The sequence below is a fragment of the Simochromis diagramma genome, unplaced genomic scaffold (genome assembly GCF_900408965.1).
Source record: "Simochromis diagramma unplaced genomic scaffold, fSimDia1.1 OVJJ01000271.1, whole genome shotgun sequence".
Lineage (NCBI taxonomy): Eukaryota > Metazoa > Chordata > Actinopteri > Cichliformes > Cichlidae > Simochromis > Simochromis diagramma.
This window is the reverse complement of record NW_024386909.1, coordinates 1,508,819-1,525,953: the sequence shown is the minus strand read 5'-3', so window position 1 is coordinate 1,525,953 and position 17,135 is coordinate 1,508,819. Positions and strand designations below refer to the sequence as shown.

General features: G+C 40.3%; 1 protein-coding gene and 1 pseudogene across 1 annotated transcript; one reads left to right on the top strand and one right to left on the bottom strand.

The window, feature by feature from the left end:
- Positions 1–1,127: 1,127 nt before the first annotated feature.
- Positions 1,128–4,363, top strand: LOC120736225 (annotated as a pseudogene).
- A 694-nt stretch (positions 4,364–5,057) lies between these two features.
- pck2 (phosphoenolpyruvate carboxykinase 2 (mitochondrial)) lies at positions 5,058–16,657 on the bottom strand. The gene is made up of 11 exons (XM_040036213.1): positions 16,626–16,657; positions 10,522–10,734; positions 10,236–10,420; positions 9,250–9,320; positions 8,922–9,057; positions 8,625–8,812; positions 8,302–8,464; positions 8,009–8,224; positions 6,854–6,991; positions 6,121–6,216; positions 5,058–5,998 (listed from the first exon to the last, which is right to left on the bottom strand). The coding sequence occupies exons 1-11, from the start codon at positions 16,655–16,657 to the stop codon at positions 5,529–5,531; spliced, it is 1,908 nt and encodes a 635-aa protein (XP_039892147.1). The 3' UTR covers positions 5,058–5,528.
- Between the last annotated feature and the right edge of the window lie 478 nt (positions 16,658–17,135).

Here is a 17,135-nt window from a genome sequence, read left to right as displayed (position 1 = left end):
TGCTGAACAGAAAACCTTTCTGTATGATGTAAGGCTACATCTTGCTTTAGCTTTGTGTTTATACATTTAAAAAAAAAAATGAATTGTACTATATATTTGTAAAGTTAAAATACTGATAAATATAACAGGCAAATAGGATAAAACCTGAAGGCCTGGATGAAAATGTGAAATTGAAAATGTAATCATTAGTTTAATTAATTTATTTGCACCCTGATGAGACTGAGCTGACTTTCTTATTCACAGGAAGGTTTGTCTGTTCCAAAAGGTTGCTTCTATTTATCTGGACAGAACAGAATTAACCTTTTTGGATTTATTTATCTAGATGACTGAGCATGCATCCAGACAACTTTGTGTATTTTTACAGTATTGAGAGTGCAAGTCTGAAAACCAAGAGCGAAAACCAGGAGTTATATAAAAATGCAAAGAAGACATTTTTGTGAGTAAAGTACAAAAGTCCAGATCAAAACAGGCAGGAGAAAAAAACTGTGGAAAGCTGAGACACAGTCTCTGGGGGAAACGAGCTGCTCTATGTGCAAAAATGTTAATGAGAGAATGAAGAACAGGTTAGTGTGTGAGTGGAGGCTCAGGTCAGGTGAATCTAGAGGCAGGCGGGTGGGACTGGCAGCATCTGAAGTGAGAGCAGAGTGCACGAGGGGAACATAAAAAGCAGACTGACTTACTGAATACAGAAAGGCAGAAAACCAAAAGCACCGCAGGTCTGTTTGCTTTGACATTAAAACATCTAAACACAGAAGTGTTTCACTCACTGTGTTTCTGTTGAAATCACACATTGTCTCTCTCTGTAGCTGTGTGATCATTTGGTAAGAAAACATTTTTTATATCTTACTAAATTTTTATATCACACACTTTTAATCTGATTTCAAATACATGTAAATTTTGTATTGCTCTATAAAACAATGCAAGTTCCTGATTTGATCAAACCTTTAAGTGATGTTATATTTTTTTTCCAGGTGATGAGTTTTGTGACAGTCCAGTCTGTGAACATCATGACAGGCATCATGTTACTGAGTCTCCTCTTTATTCCAAGTGAGCCGTCTCATTTCAGGCATTTACAGTCTGACAGATCAGTGCAGATAGAGAAACTTTACAAAGTCACACAGTTTATACTAAAGCTGTTGAGAAAAAAGAGACACATCTGCTAAACTTAGTTTATCATAATTATGTTTTTGCTCATGTGTATTTGGGTATTTATCTTTTTTTCCAGGTGCTTTGGCTGCTTGTCCTCCAAAGATTCAAACCTGTTCATCACTGCACCAACAGAGATGGAAGCTCTGAGTGGATCTTGTTTACAAATCCCATGTAACTTTAGTGAAACTGGACCAGTAAAGTTTGACAGCAGAAGAGCCTGTCTTTGGAGTGTGGATTAAAAGTCATTTTAAATTTTATCCAGAAAACGTGATTTTCAACATCAGTAGGACAGTTAACATCTATCCAATGAATATTACAGGAAACCTGAAGGAGAAAAACTGCACCACTCTGTTTTCCAACTTAACCACAACTTATACAAACATATACTACTTCAGAATTATGAACTGGCCGTTCAGAGCAACAGCTGCTTGTGATCCTCTTAAAATAACAGTTAAAGGTGAGAAAGTTTTCTTTTCATTGTCCAGGTTTTCTGAAAACTAAAATGAGTAATCAGATGCAGCTTTGGGTTAATCAACAGAAAGAACTAAAAGTTCAATTATTACAGAATTCAATCTGATTATTCTGTATTTATTATTATCCCAGAATGTCTGTACTACCCTAATGATATCACAGAGAGAATCAAATACTACATCTTGTTTGATGTTTGACCGTTTAAAAAACATCAAACAACATTAATGATCCATTTTTTCTTTTCTAACAGAGTAAAAAATTATGATTTTTTTTTCTACTGTATTTCCTGTATTATCAGTGTGCAAAATGTGTTTGTGATGTGAAACCACAGATTCTCCTTGGAGGCCCAATATTACAATCCCAGGTGATCTGAAGGAGAAGGAGTCTGTCACTATAACCTGCTCAGCTCTCACTCCCTGTCCACACTCCCCTCCTCAACTCACCTGGAATCTCCAACAAGACTCTCACAACAAAATAGAGGAAAACACAGATGGAAGCTTTACAACTAAAATCCAGCAGAACATCACTCTGTCAGACACACATGATGGAAAGAAGATCAGCTGCTCTGCCAGATATCCTGTGAACCAAGGAAACGACACCAAGACAGCAGAGACAGAAGAGACTCTCAGTGTTTCATGTAAGACAATCAGAGTTTGTTGTTGAACTGAATCCCATCGGACAACATATTTATGTTTTTCTCTCCAGATTCTCCTAAAGACACCTCAGCATCCATCAGTCCATCAGGTTTGGTGTCAGCAGGCAGCTGGGTGAAGCTGACCTGCTCCAGCAGAGCCAAACCTCCAGTCAGCAGCTTCACCTGGTTCAAGAAGAGCAGAGATGGAGCTGTGAAAGTATCTGAAGGAGAGATTTACAGCTTCAATGTAACAGATGGAGGAGTTTATTACTGTGTGGCCACTAATGATCTGGGTATTCAGACATCAGCAGAGATTCGTGCTGGTAAAGACAAACCACATCACCAACGTTTTACACACACAACACACATTAAATCATATCTTTGATTACTGTTTAATATCATTCTTTTTTTTTTTCTATCAGGACAACAGAATAATGGTTCTTTACCACTGGGTCCACTTCTTGGAGGCATCCTTGGGTTCATCTTACTGATCTGTTTGGTTATCTTGGCTTGGTAAATATCACACATCAAAGCAAGAAACATGATCTGCTTTCCCATCAAGCTCAACTTTACTCACATATACATATATATATTTAACCTAAAGTTATCTAATATTTAAATGTCACTCATGTCTTCCAGGTGCTTAAAGTCAAAACATCAAACTCAACAACAGACTCAGGTAAGAAAATAAAAATTTTAAAAAAACTAATTGTAGATTACCTGACTGTTCAGGTGATTATTTACAGTAGTACCTGCATCCGTGCAGTCTGCTTACCAGATTTATATGTCACAGAACTTTTTATTTGATTCGTTTTACAGACTGAAGAGCTGGTTGTCGAAGAGTCCACAGGTAAAACAGAAGAAGAGGAAGAAAACATCCATTATGGAGAGATCAACTTCTCCACACTGGGATATGAAGTGCCCTCTGGCTCAATGCAGGACAGAGGACAGCAGCAGGATACGGTGTACGCACAGGTGAAAGTCAACAAGCCAGAAAACAGCTTAACACAGAGAGCTCATGGCCAAGAGGAACTTTATGCTAAAGTGAAGAAAAAATGAGAAGTATCAGTTAACAACCTCTGAACAAAGAAAGAAACGTGGAGCCACGAGTTCACTGAAATAGAACCAATTACTTTGTGCAGTCTGTTTTATGTCCATGCTTCTGTACCATGTTCAGGCAGCCGTTTGCAGAGGATTTCCTGTGTTCACATTAAATCCATGAGCAGAAGCTGCACCAGTCAAGGAACTAGTTGACTGGGCCACACAAGTATTTCTGAAAAGGAGAAACTCAAAACCTCCTGATATTGTATGTGTTTGTTGTAGGACTTCATAATACAGCCCGTACCTTATTACCTAACCTGTTTTATTGCCTCCCGACATTTACTGAATTTCATGTGTAATGTTTTACCAACTAAAAGTACTTCCCGGTAGATACAGTAGAGCAAGGGAAGTAACAGGAGCTTATAAGGGAAGAAAAATATTATTTAGTAAAAAGAACCTTTAGGGTATCTTACAGGAATGGACAATGTTTCTCTTATTACATTGTAATGACACAGTATTATCAGAGGTGTAGTCTGCATCAGATGTGTTTACAGATGGAGACGGCTTCTAAAGCGAGGAGCTTTGAAGTGCTAAAAGCACGTACCTCAGACCTGACAAGGCTGGAGCCTAAAGGGCCCAACTCTAAATAAAATATATGAAAAACAGCAAATATAAAGACTTGTTACTAGTAACATGGTGTTTTCATAGCTGAATCCTAGTTCTGATACTACTTTCTACGTTTGAATATTTTGCCTGTTATTTTTAGCTCTTCAGTGTGTAACTGAACTGTCAGTTGTAAAGAGTTCTTTGCTATTTAGCATTCAGTTCAGTCCTGTTGAAAAGATGATGTTACCTTTTGTGGTAAGTACTTTTATCACGTCTGAAGTGTATGCATCCAGCGTTATTCATGCTGTTCACAGTTCAGTGACCAAACTTTCTACTTCTCATGTGGTTTTGTCACTTACGTTATCACACTAATGTATCTGTGTTGACATTGTGAGTGTGAAATACTCTGCATGTAATATTTGTCAACATTTTTTTAAGTGTTAGACTTATGTACTGTGGGGGGAAAAAAATACACCAGCCATTGTGTCTGCCTTGAAAGAGGTTTATTCATTGCACTGTAATAAAATCCTCGGCGTACAACTTCTACAAATACCTTATAATCTCAGTGACTTGAATTGGTCCAACGTTTCACGTACTGCAAGTAAACGTCGCTTGAAATCAAATCATGCGATTGACGAGATGAATAATGCATAGTGATCTTTGGCCTCAGTGAAAACCCGCTAAACTTTTCACTTTTGAACAGCTAATGCATTTTTAAGGTTTTTTTTTTTTTTTCATTTTAACATTACAATGACATTTCATGAGAGCTGGATAATGTATGTGCCTTTAGTGTATTTAACACCATCCCCGCCAATGATTAAATAACCCAGCAGTCAGTGTTTCAAATCATGTATAAAACAAAATCCTTTCTTCTGATGTGTACACGTGTGTGTATGTGTGTGTGTGTGTGTGTGTGTGTGTGTGTGTGTGTATATATATATATATATATATATATATATATATATATATATATATATATATATATATATATAGACGTGTTTTTATAACAAAACTATTATGGGATGTCTTCAATGATTAATGATTCATGAGTCAGTCCTGGAAGGGATGTTAAGTGTTAAAAAGTAGTGATAAAAATAATCCTTTAAAATGTTATTTTAATGGATTAAAAACGTTCTGACTGCATCTTCTTTCTTAAAAAAAAAAAAAAAAAAAAATCTTTGGGCTTCAGCCTGTAAACATTAGCAGCCTGAACTCATTATTGTTAAAACTCTTAAAAGGCACCATTGGTTGCACTCCAGTACAATGTTCCACCTACCAACCCAGCAGCAGCCTCAAGTGTTATAGCAACAGTGTAAAATGATGTCCAAAAACAGAAGGTGTTGTACTGATAATCTCACATCTCAATTCTCTTTGCAAAGGGACAGGCAGGAGTCACTGACTGCGTTTTCATACACAGGGAAAGTTTGATATTCACATTATTGCTGGTTTTATGACTGAATCCTCAACATAAGAATCATTCTACCCATTTTTTGTTTATTTATTCATTTATAAATTTTTGTGTATGTAAACTCGGGTCACTAGTTCTGATTACACCTTCATGATGTGAATTCTGCTTCCTGAGTACCTCCCTCCCTGCTTCTTTGTTTACTTCCTGTCAGGAGGCTTTTTAATTGTGTACTCTATCCTCCAGTGCCTTGAGCTCAGCCTCCACCTGCGCTGGCAGGTCAGCGCCAACCTGCTGAGTAAAGTAGGCTTTCAATTCCTGGGTCTCCTTCTGCCAGAAAGGCTTGGGCACGTCAAACAGTGCACCCATATCCACCTTGCTGCCCAGACCTTTAGTGTCGATGGCGCCATCTTGTGGCACCCAGCCGATGATGCTCTTTTTGGCTGCCTCGTCCTCTCTCTCTCTGCCGCAGCGTTTGAAGATCCACTCTAGCACGCGGGCGTTCTCACCGAAGCCAGGCCACAGGAAGGCGCCGGTTGCCGGGTCCTTTCTGAACCAGTTGACGTGGAAGATCTTGGGCAGCTGAGTGGGGGCCTTACGGCTCTGCATGCTCAACCAGTGAGCGAGGTAGTCTCCAAAGTTGTAGCCGAAGAACGGCCGCATGGCGAAGGGGTCGTGCATGATCACCTTGCCTGGAGGGAAAATGGAAAAGCAACTTCCTCATTATTTCATTATGTGAAAAACAGCAAAGGTAAAGAGACAGCTCCGGAGAGTTTCACAGAACTGCATCTCAGAAACATGTGAGGATCCGTACCTTTATGCTCAGCAGCTGCTGTGGCCTCAGACCTCATTGCAGCTCCAATAAATACTCCGTGCTGCCAGTTCAAAGACTCGTAGACCAGTGGGACTCCTGACAACATCAACATCATGTGATCAGATTCAGTGCAAGACTACTTTCTGCTACAAGTTATACTGCGCTCCAATTGGTTTTAAAAAAAACAACAACTTTATGCTGTTGTAATACACTCAAAAGAGAAAATACATCGTACTTCATGAACCATAAACTGCAATCAATGCTTGACTATTTCAAGCACTGTGAGTCCTATCTTGTGTCTCTATTAAAACAGTGACTCCCAACCTTTTAAGTCAATGTACCCACACAGGCCAGACCCATGTACCCGCTTTAATTTACCAATAAGTGTAAACCAGTAAAATACAGAGCCACCATATTCTCTTAATTTACATATGGCATCTTGAGTCAGTATGTACACCGACTGATCCAACAAAACAGGCAGGAGTGTAATATATAATACATCTATAATTTCTCAAAAAAAACCATTTCATTTCACTAAAGCTGAAAATGTTATTGATGAATGGTAAATAGCCTGTATTTGTATATGTTGTATATTTGTTCATGTTGCCCATGAACATCAAGACTGCACCGTTTCATTTTAAATGTGTTGTGGGTGTTTTTGTGTGGATGAACAGCCAAAATGTGATAATATGAATCCACCGGGGTACAAAGTGTGTTTAAACTTGGCACCAACCTTCTGGCCTCCTCCCACCAAAGATGATGGCATCAATGGGGACACCCTCCTCACTCTCCCACTGGGCGTCAATGATGGGACACTGAGCCGCTGGTGCACAGAAACGGGAGTTGGGGTGGGCGCAGGGTGTTGAGCTTCCTGTGTACAAAGAAGAAAAACTGCTTGTTTGTTTGTTTGCTAACAGCTCGTGTTTTTAATGTCATGGTTAATGGTTAACTGCGTCTACTCTTGACTCTCGCAGTACTCTTGACCTACCAAAGTCAAGAGTACTGCAACCCCTGGAAAAAAAACTGAAAATCTCATGGGGACACCCAATTATAAATCTTCACTCTCAAACAAAGAGAGCCATGCACTTCCTTGAAAACTGCATTAAAAACCTAAACAGAACACGTGTTGTTGCACAGTCATATGCAAAGTAGTATAACACCAATATGCGATCCGCCTGCAACTGAGTAATATCACAAACTAGCCGCCTCCTATTACCAGTTTGAATTCACATTTTTTTTATAAATGTGTCACTCTACAGATTTGTGAGTAATTTCAAACTGAATTTCTGAGAGGCTGATGTTGTCCAAGATAAGGACAATGCTGGATAAAACCTCCCACCCACTCCATGGCTTGCTGGCTAATCACAGAAGCACATTCAGTGACAGACCGAGATTACTCAAATGCACCACTGAATGACACAGGAAATCTCCCCGTACAACTCCAATACTTACACCCTTTTGCACGTGCTCTACGGTAAAATAACAAATTACGACGTTTCACAGATTAGAGTTAAATATCAATCATATAAATTTAACCTCTGTAATATTCTTGATATTTATAATTGAGCAGTTTGTATACATATATACATTGTGCTATTTCTTAAATTTGTAAACATTGTAGTAAATTGTATTATTTAATTAGTTTAGTCTGTTGCTGTTACTTTCTTGGAGTAACTGTAACCCACATAATTATCTTATTAAAGTATTTTGAATCTGAATGTCACTTAATACTGCGGCCCACCTGCAGTACCTTTGCAGACCACCAGGGGGCCCGGGAATCACTACTTCAACCCAGTTCTAAATTTGTGACTTTGCTTTGGTTTACCAGCAGATGGTGCTGTATACACTTTGACTGTTAAGTACACTGATACACAACAACTGATGTCACCTTGTTTCCAGGTTTTGCCATGCCAATCTGTGAGCGCCATGTCAGCAGGAGGGGGGTCGAGTCCTTCCCACCACACCCCCCCATCGCTGGTTTCACCAACATTGGTGAACACAGTATTTTTAACAATAGTAGCCATGGCGTAGGGGTTGGTCTTGTTGGAGGTGCCCGGGGCCACGCCAAAGAACCCGTTCTCTGGGTTGATGGCCCTCAGTTTACCTACAGAAAGATTAGAGGGCTTTTTGTAACTACAGATTATTTTTGGATTAATAAAATTAAGTGAGTGCTTCACTCACCTTGGCTGTCAAACTTCATCCAGGCAATGTCGTCGCCTACACACTCAACCTTCCAGCCTGGAAGAGCTGGTTTCATCATGGCCAGGTTGGTTTTACCACAAGCGCTGGGGAAGGCAGCTGCGATGTATCGCTTCACACCCTGAGGACTGGTGATTCCTAGGATCTGAAGAGAGAAGAAAGAGGGAAATACTAATATTAGCAAGAATATAACTCCACGTTTTTAATAAATGTGGAAGGTGTAGGCTTGTAGTGTTAATGTTTTTAATTAAAATAAACCCTCTTTAATTCAGACTCAGGTCATAATCATTACATAGCATTCTAACCAGCATGTGCTCAGCCAGCCAGCCTTCATCTTTGGCGATGCGGGAGGCGATGCGCAGGGCAAAGCACTTTTTCCCAAGGAGAGAGTTCCCTCCATAGCCACTGCCGAAGGAGAGGATCTGCCTGGTGTCGGGCAGGTGGGATATCAGCACCTTTTCTGGGTTGCAGGGCCACGAGTTCACCAGAGGAGCTGGTAGTAAAAAGGAGGGAACAAATAAAAGGCAGGAAAATGTATAAAATGTTGCAAAAACGGATAGAGATTACAAATAAAACTCGATTCAGGCTCTTGGAATCTGCACCTTTGAGAGGTAAAGGTCGCCCCACGGAGTGCTGACAGCGGACAAACTCCACTCCCTCAGCCAGTTTATTGAGAACAGGAGTGCCCATACGCGTCATGATACCCATACTGGCCACAACATACGGGGAGTCCGTCACCTGGAAGAAAAAATAAACTGATTATTACGCTGACCTATAACTTAGGAAGCCCAGTGATTAAAAAAAATAAAAATAAAAAGTACACACAAAATAAATTACAGCAATTCACTGGAAGAAAGCAGCACAGCAGGCTCACGTGTTTACTGCAGGTTTTTGCTGAGTATGAACTAGTGAGAGAACAATAGCTTTTACCTGGACACCATATTTGGTCAGAGCTGAGCCTACAGGACCCATGCTGAAGGGGATCACATACATAGTCCGACCTACAGTGAGGACACAGATTAAAAACAACACATTGATGCAGTTATTTTTAGCTGATGTAGCAAACAAGGTTCAAATCTAAAAGCTGAAGGTCAAGTAGATCAAGCAATAGCACCGATATAGTTAAAGGTTGTAAACACATTTTCCTTGAGATCTTTGTGATAATAATTGTGAGCTATGCAGACTGCATGTCTAATATGATCAATAAGGTACACTTTTCTATACCACAAAGAAAAGTTGTTACACTGGCCAAGAATCCAAGCACACACTAGCTGAAAGAGTACAACATGTTTTTAGTGACCTGCAGGTGTTTAAAGTAGCCCCTCCCCTTATAAATACTTATGGGTCAGCTGCAGGTTAGCACACAGAGTGAGCAAGCAATCACACACCACTATAAAGACTAAAAAGCCCTAAAAAATAAATAAATATATATGGATCACAGATGTTCGCCTATTACCTCACAGAATAATGACTGTTTCTCGAAGCTCACCTAAACCTTGAGGTTAAGGTGTGTACCTAAAAGCAGGATTTATAACACTGCAACAAACGTGGAAGCTAATCCTGTTCTAACAGGCAACAAACTCAACAGTGACAAGAAAAAAAAATCTGAAGCAGGCCTCACAGTATTTTTTTTTCTTCTTTTTTTTTTTTTTAAAAACACCTCAGCTTATTTAAAGTTCCTGATGTTAAGTTGCTTTTAAAATCCTTCCTGTTTTTTAAAACCATTTTTCAAACTATTCTTAAAACATTTTATTAAAACATTTTATTTTATTTATTTATTAAAATGAAAATATCCCTTTTTAAATAGAATCCTTTAACGAGGTGAACGTGACAGTCAATTAAAACAGAGGAAAGGTGAAAATGCTCGGTCTCCTGGCAACAATGAACAAACATTTGACTTCCGTCCAATTACGTACCGGCCATGCTGCCAGGGAAACGCTCCTCTCTGGCTTTCTGCCAGTCAGACTCACTCATCCAGCTACCCAGCTGGCTTTTCACCCCTGCAGCAGGGATGGGGATCGTGTCTCTCTGCTTCTTGGTCACTATCACAGTCTTGCTCTCCACTCGGGCCACATCTTTTGGGTCTGTACGTGCCAACCAACTGCCAAATAAAACGTTTATTATTGAAAGCTCTCACAGCATGTTTCCAAATAACTACTTTAGGTGATTGCTTTGTTTTGTATGCTGTTCCATTATCTTTACCAGTTCTCATATTTGGGAAGCTTCTTGACCATGCCATCCCTCTCCAGACCTGCCAGGATGTTGGCCGTCTCTTCCGGCGTCCCAGTCACCACGTGTACATTGGTAGGCTTACACTCCTCCACAGCCCCCTTCACAAAGTCGGCCACTGCGGGTGGCAGCGACGGGATTGAGGCCAGAGATCGAACCCTGACGCTCGCCCCGAAACCACCCTTCCTGAAAGAGAAGGACAATTTAAAATCACTCTACTGGCGACTAGAAGAAAAATCCAACAAAACAGACTAAACACAACTCCAACCTGAAGAGATCAGAACTTCTTTAACAATAGTATTTGTTGGACTGAAATCCAATGTTTTTTCTTTTGCCATACAACGCATAAAATAAATAACTGACCAAGCTTAGAGCAGTGAATTTGCCAGGGGACAGCTGAGAGACATATCTATAAAGCAATCAAACGTCTTCCTTCTTTCATTCTTTAGAGTAAATTCCTGCAAAAACCTGCCACAAGAGACTAATACAAGGTGAGTCTCCTCATGTAATCTAGCTATTCATCCATTTTCTTCCGCTTATCCAATTCATGATCCAGGGGATGGGGGCGAACTACAGTGGTCCCTCGCTATATCGCGGTTAACCTTTCACAGCCTCCCTGTTTTGCGGGGTTTTTTGTGTGTGCAATTTTGCATGCTTTTTTTTTGTAACAGTGCATTGTGTTCTGCGTCCTGATTGGCTGTAGACCATTGTCAATTAATCTCCATGTCCGTGTCTCCTGTACAGTACAGAATACGTTCAGCTTGTCAAATTTACATAAATCTTCTATGGCTAGTAGTGTGACTCTGAAGTGCTGTACTGTATGTTTGTATGTTTTCTCCCAAACAAACACAACAATGTCAACAAAACATTTTGCACCGTCAAAGGCGCCTGCAGTAGCACCCAAAAGGCAGAGGAAGACGCTAACCATCCCACAAAAAGTTGGACTTCTGGACATGCTAAAGGAAGGTAGAAGTTAGCGTACCGGATTATGAGGCGCATTAAGCGAAACAAAACAGTCAGACATTTCAAACTTTACTCAACTCATTCTTCTTCCTTCCTCTACTTAATTTCCCTTAAGGATCAATAAAGTATTCTGATTCTGATTCCGTACTATTGTTTCATTAATGCTGAATTCTCTCACAGCTGCTCTATTCCCATGTTCTGGACCAGAAAACAATGTTTGATCTTTGGTTTCATTCTATAATACTGGATAGGGCTGGGCCATATTATACCGTTTACGGTAATACCGGTACAATGTCAGGCAGCGATAAGAAAATGAAATATCACAATAGAATATGGGTAAAACGCGCATGCGCAGTGCCTTTGTTTTCATACGCACATGGCCGAAAAAGCATGGCGGCAACGGAGAATGAGAAGGGAGAAAGTGGATCGTTGAGTGAAATGGATGAACCAGAATTAGTTTGTAAAAATGGTGCCACTGCAGTGATGTGGAACTAGTTTGGTGTTTGTCCGTCAGTTTCCGCGCAGAAACAATGGGTAGGATGGTTTGTCAGGTAGGATGGATTCCCAGAACACCGTATTTGTTGGACTAAGGTGCTTGTAAATCTGGGAGTAATCTGGGTCCTAAACTCTGTCCGTTTCATGTCCCAAAGTCAAACGAACACTGCAGCATCACTGAGAGAAAAACTGTCTAGATTCTTTCATCTTTAATAAAATGTTCCGCATTGCTGCTTTACCAGATGTAACTATGAAGTTTAACATCCAGGCATCCATGAAAACAGAATTTATTACACTTAACGGAGTTAGAAGCAAGCAGGAAGTTAGCTCGCTAGTTTCGCTAGTTACCTAAGCATGACATAGCATGTTCTAACTAAGATTTCTGAAAAAATTCAAACATAAAGCTCTGCTATCACTTCCAACATAAATGAAGACATGAAACTAAACAGCAGTGACGTTTGTAGGGTTACTGAAGTTGGGCTAGGTGGTATATAATGATGTGCTACGTGATCGCTAGCGACACAGCTATGTTAGCATAACATAAACAGTAAAGCTGGAGGAATCAACGCTAACACTTTTCCACTTGATAAAAGTTAACGTGAGGGTTCCTGATGGTTAGAGACAAATGCAATCGCATGGCAGGATGCTGTAAACGGACCAAACTTCAGTCAGGAGAACAACTGAGATAATCCATCCACAATACGAGGTTAGTCATTAATATACTGCAACAACATGGGAATAGAGCAGCTGTTATAGAATACAGCATTAATGAATCAATGGTACAGAAGTGGAGGAAGCAAGAAGAATGAGTTGAATAAAGTTTGATTTATCTGACTGCTTTGTTTCGCTTAACGTGCCTTATAATCCCGTGCACCTTATGGTCCGAAAAATACATATTTGACTTTTTTATTTGACACACCGCAGTATAATGTTGCAAAGCACCTTTTTAACTTCCGTGGATATTATACATGGTTATACTCAGGATATGTCAGCCCATTTCAACTGGAAATTCCTTTTGGTTAAACTTTCAGGAAGGAATTTGCATTTGCACTGTTAAATTTTTATATAGCTTTAATGCACATAAAAACAGCTGCTTGCTTAAGTGAAAATAAATGGATGGGGGTTTTTTGGCACTAGTAAAGTTGTGGAGTTGTATTTTGTTTCGCGTCAATTATATAGTCAGTTATATCGTTATCGCAAATTTTCAAATATATATCGTGATAAAGATTTCTGGCCATATCGCCCTGCTCTAATACTGGACTTTTTTTTCTACAAAGGTTTGAACTTTGAGAGTGTTTAAACAAGAGAGAAACGTGTGAAAATGTTCATGATTGTCTGAGAAAAGTGTATGAAGTGTGTAGTGAGGGGTTTTACAGCCTTAAAACATCTATAATAATTGTAAAAAATAAAGTTGGCTACTTCGCGGATTTCACCTATCGCGGGTTATTTTTGGAAAGTAACTCCCGCCATAAATGAGGGACCGCTGTATTCCAGATGTTACAGGGAGTAAGATAGATGACGTGTCCAGGGTGTACACCATTTATCACAGGGCTAACACAAAGAGACAAACAACCGTTCACGTTCACATTCACACCAATGGCCAATGTAGAATGAACAGTTAACCCAAACTTGTGTCTTTGGACTGAGATGTGGGGAGAACATGCAAAAGCCTGGATTTTTTGCCAGGGCCTTCTTGCTATGACGCAATTGTGCCACAATACCACAGTGCCCTCCCAATCTAAATGTACCAAATGCTGCAGTGCATTGTAAATGTACAGACAGGTGTCCTTGTTGTTTGATGTTTGACAGTAATACTGAAGTGTGTGGTGCTCTTTGTCTGTTGGCAGCATTTTTAAATATTTGTTGTTGTTTCTGGTCTTCAGTCACTCCGTACGGCCCCCTCATAAACAACTTGTTTTTTTGTTTTTGTATAACCTTTAGTATCTTCATGTATGACATTTTTCCAAGATGTAACCTTTAAAGGACACAGGATGATTTCAAATGTGACACTTGAAAAAAAGCAAGTTAAAAAGTGTCAAAGTTTAATCCACTTTATTGTACTTAGAGTGCCACAGACAAGCTAAAACACCTTTTAAAGCCTCAAAGTATCACTTTGCGGCAGCAGTGATAATGAGGTGTCTTTGTTGTTGTTATTAGAGAAACCTAAAAGCCTCAAGCTGACCTTTCCACATATGCCGAGAGGTCTGTGGGTGGGTGCAGGGCCCTCTGTTTGTTAGCAGCTTGATATTCACAAACATAAGCCACTGAGAGTCATCATGTATGCAGTTACAACACAAGCCTGTGGGTGTCTGCATGCGTGTCCCTTGCCTGTCTCTAACAATAGAACATACAATCCATGTGCTTTGTGTCTGTGGACACTATGGCTGAACCCCATGACCTCTTTAGAAAAAAGTGAAATTCATGTTCTTTATGGTCACATGAGAGGCCCGTTTTTTTTTTAAAAGGAGCAGCTAATAACTGCCAAGACAAATCACACACATTCACTTTGTTTCAAAGATCAATACATGAAGTCAGCTGCAGGCACGTGGCTCCAATTGGCAGCAGTCGGTGGTTCATTATACATACATCATGTACACACACACACGCACGCACACATGTGCTCGCTTTCACTGATGCATGCACACATACACTTTAGTCTGGTCTGAATGTACAAAGGGTGTGAGCAGCAGGCACAACAAGAAGTTCATGATGAGCAAGGCATCACATGACCCAGCAGTGTGAAGGCACAGAGCTGAGGAGTAAGAACTACTGTCACACTCAAGGCCAACTTTAAAGCAGCTTTCAGACACAGTGCGTTAGGTTTGTAGCTGACTTTTCAACTGAATTTACATTTTCTTACCAGTAAACTGTACCCACAGTTTGGAGCAGCTGCAGCTCATTTGGTGTATTTGACAAAGACACTAAACCTGTTTCTTGACGAGATAATCATCTACAAACAACACTGTGTCTGCAGCTTTTGACTGATTGGCTGTCGTTCTATTGGGCAACAAGGCTGTGGCTCTACAGCAACGGTAACAGACAACTATTATTTGACCTTTGACCCAAAAATAACGACACTTTGTTTAGGCTTATCTATGACTTCCGATAAACCGGTCCCTTTGGTCAGCTCTGCAGACTTTTAGACCCTTTACCCCCTCCACAGTAATTCAATTACCTATGCTCCCAAACATAATCATTGTCACACTGCTGATGATAATTAACAAGGGTGGTGCTGAATATTATCTCCAGTGTGACTGAGATTAGGATGAGCTGGATTGAATGTGAAGTGAATTAAACACGAGCAAATGTTTTAACTGTTCATTTTCTTGCTAAGGAACTCATGGGAGCTGGGAGAAGAGATTAGCAGCTTTGCTTTTCTTTGTCTGCAACAGAGAAACTGTGATATTTTTACATTTTTTTAGAAATCCTGTAAAGACTTTGATGACTCATCCAACTTTCCCTGCAGTCAACCATCTGATTATGCCACGTCTTTGCCTCCTGCTTGGTATATTGTTGCATAGATGTATCCAGACATAAGCCATCAAGGGAACAACTATTCAGCGGGACCTGGTCTAATGTTTAAGGATTAATATTTTTCCGACCAAACACTTTCAAAGAACTCATCACTAAGCTCTGTTATTGATTATCCTAGATAAACAACTTGTTCCCCTAACACACCTCCAAGTGAGTAAGCCAATCCTCACACACCACAGGCCGACACGCCTACAGTCTACCTTCAAAGCCCTGACAGATCCTGGTCAAAGGCCTCTTTAAGGAGGAGTCTAATCGTCAAGCAAAGACAAGCCAGCACATCACTTCAAGGAGCATGCACACATGCTGCATGCATTGGTACTCCTCCTACTGTAGTGAATACACAGTAAAATACTCTGGGACATTCAGTGATGCCTCCGGGCATGAGCAATCTCTCAAGTGGAAATACAAACAAAATCCACAGGTCACTGAGTCACTAATTCACCCACTCTCTAACATGCATCCATGATAGCAAAATAAATGCGCAAACACACACACACGATGTCACTGAGTGCTCACTTTGAGTCTTGTGTGATGTTGGCTTATCACAAATCCTGGAGGGGTAAAAGCAGCAAAGGTTAGATGGCAAATTATCCTGATGTGTTCCTTCAGTCATAAAGACATGAAATTCTATTTGTGTCATGAGTGCCAGCAAATAACTTCATTATCCAGTATCAACTATCAGGTCAAACGAGATTTTTCAGCAGGTAACAGAACAGCTGTCAAACAGGAAGAGTCACAGTAAGGTGAAACTGTTTCCAGGAACTCCTTAAAATAGTTTGGGAATATGTAAATCTGTAAATATGTTACAATAAATGAAGACTGCTACAGTGTCTCAACTCTTACTTCAAAATGGTCTATCTTTTTTAGTTTTCATACAAAAAATGGTCTTAACGAATTCAGTTTTCATGCTTAGTGTCATTTTCTTTTCAAAATAAAAGCATCGAAAATACAGTGAAGGGGTGACTGTTGCCCGCGCGTTTATCGTAACTTAAACAGCAAGCAAATCACTTTTAAAACAAAAGAAGTTAGAATAAAGCAGACACACATTTAAATCGCAGAAACACTAGAAAGCCACGATAACTCACCTTCGTATGACTCCCAGTAAAAGGCACGACATCTTTGGTTTAAAAGTTAAACTAGCTTATATAAAAAAAAAATCACAGTGTAAAAAGGCACATAAAAGCTAGCTGTGAGGGAGACACGAGGAGCAGCAGTCGCTAGAGTCGGTCAGAGCTCATATCTGTACGTGCACTGAGGGGACCTTGCACTTTGCTCAACGTGTACATTTACACGGAGACACCTCCACACCGGCAAACTGGATGTCCCCGCGAGTCCTCCGCCCGTCTGCCGCTTTGTACACTCAACTGTGACCGGCCGACTCACATCTGGGGGAGGCGCTTCCTCTGGAACAATTAAATATCCTATAGGTTATTTCTGTCGTGCCCATTTATGTTCGGCTGCTGTTTTGTCCCCCCTCCTGGATGATGCAAGTTTTCACAGTGCTTGAGTACAAACAGGCACGGAGTACCAGCGTGGAGGGGAGTAACCGGAAGTTCGAGCGAGGGCGCGGAAATACATTCTCACCGATTCTCACT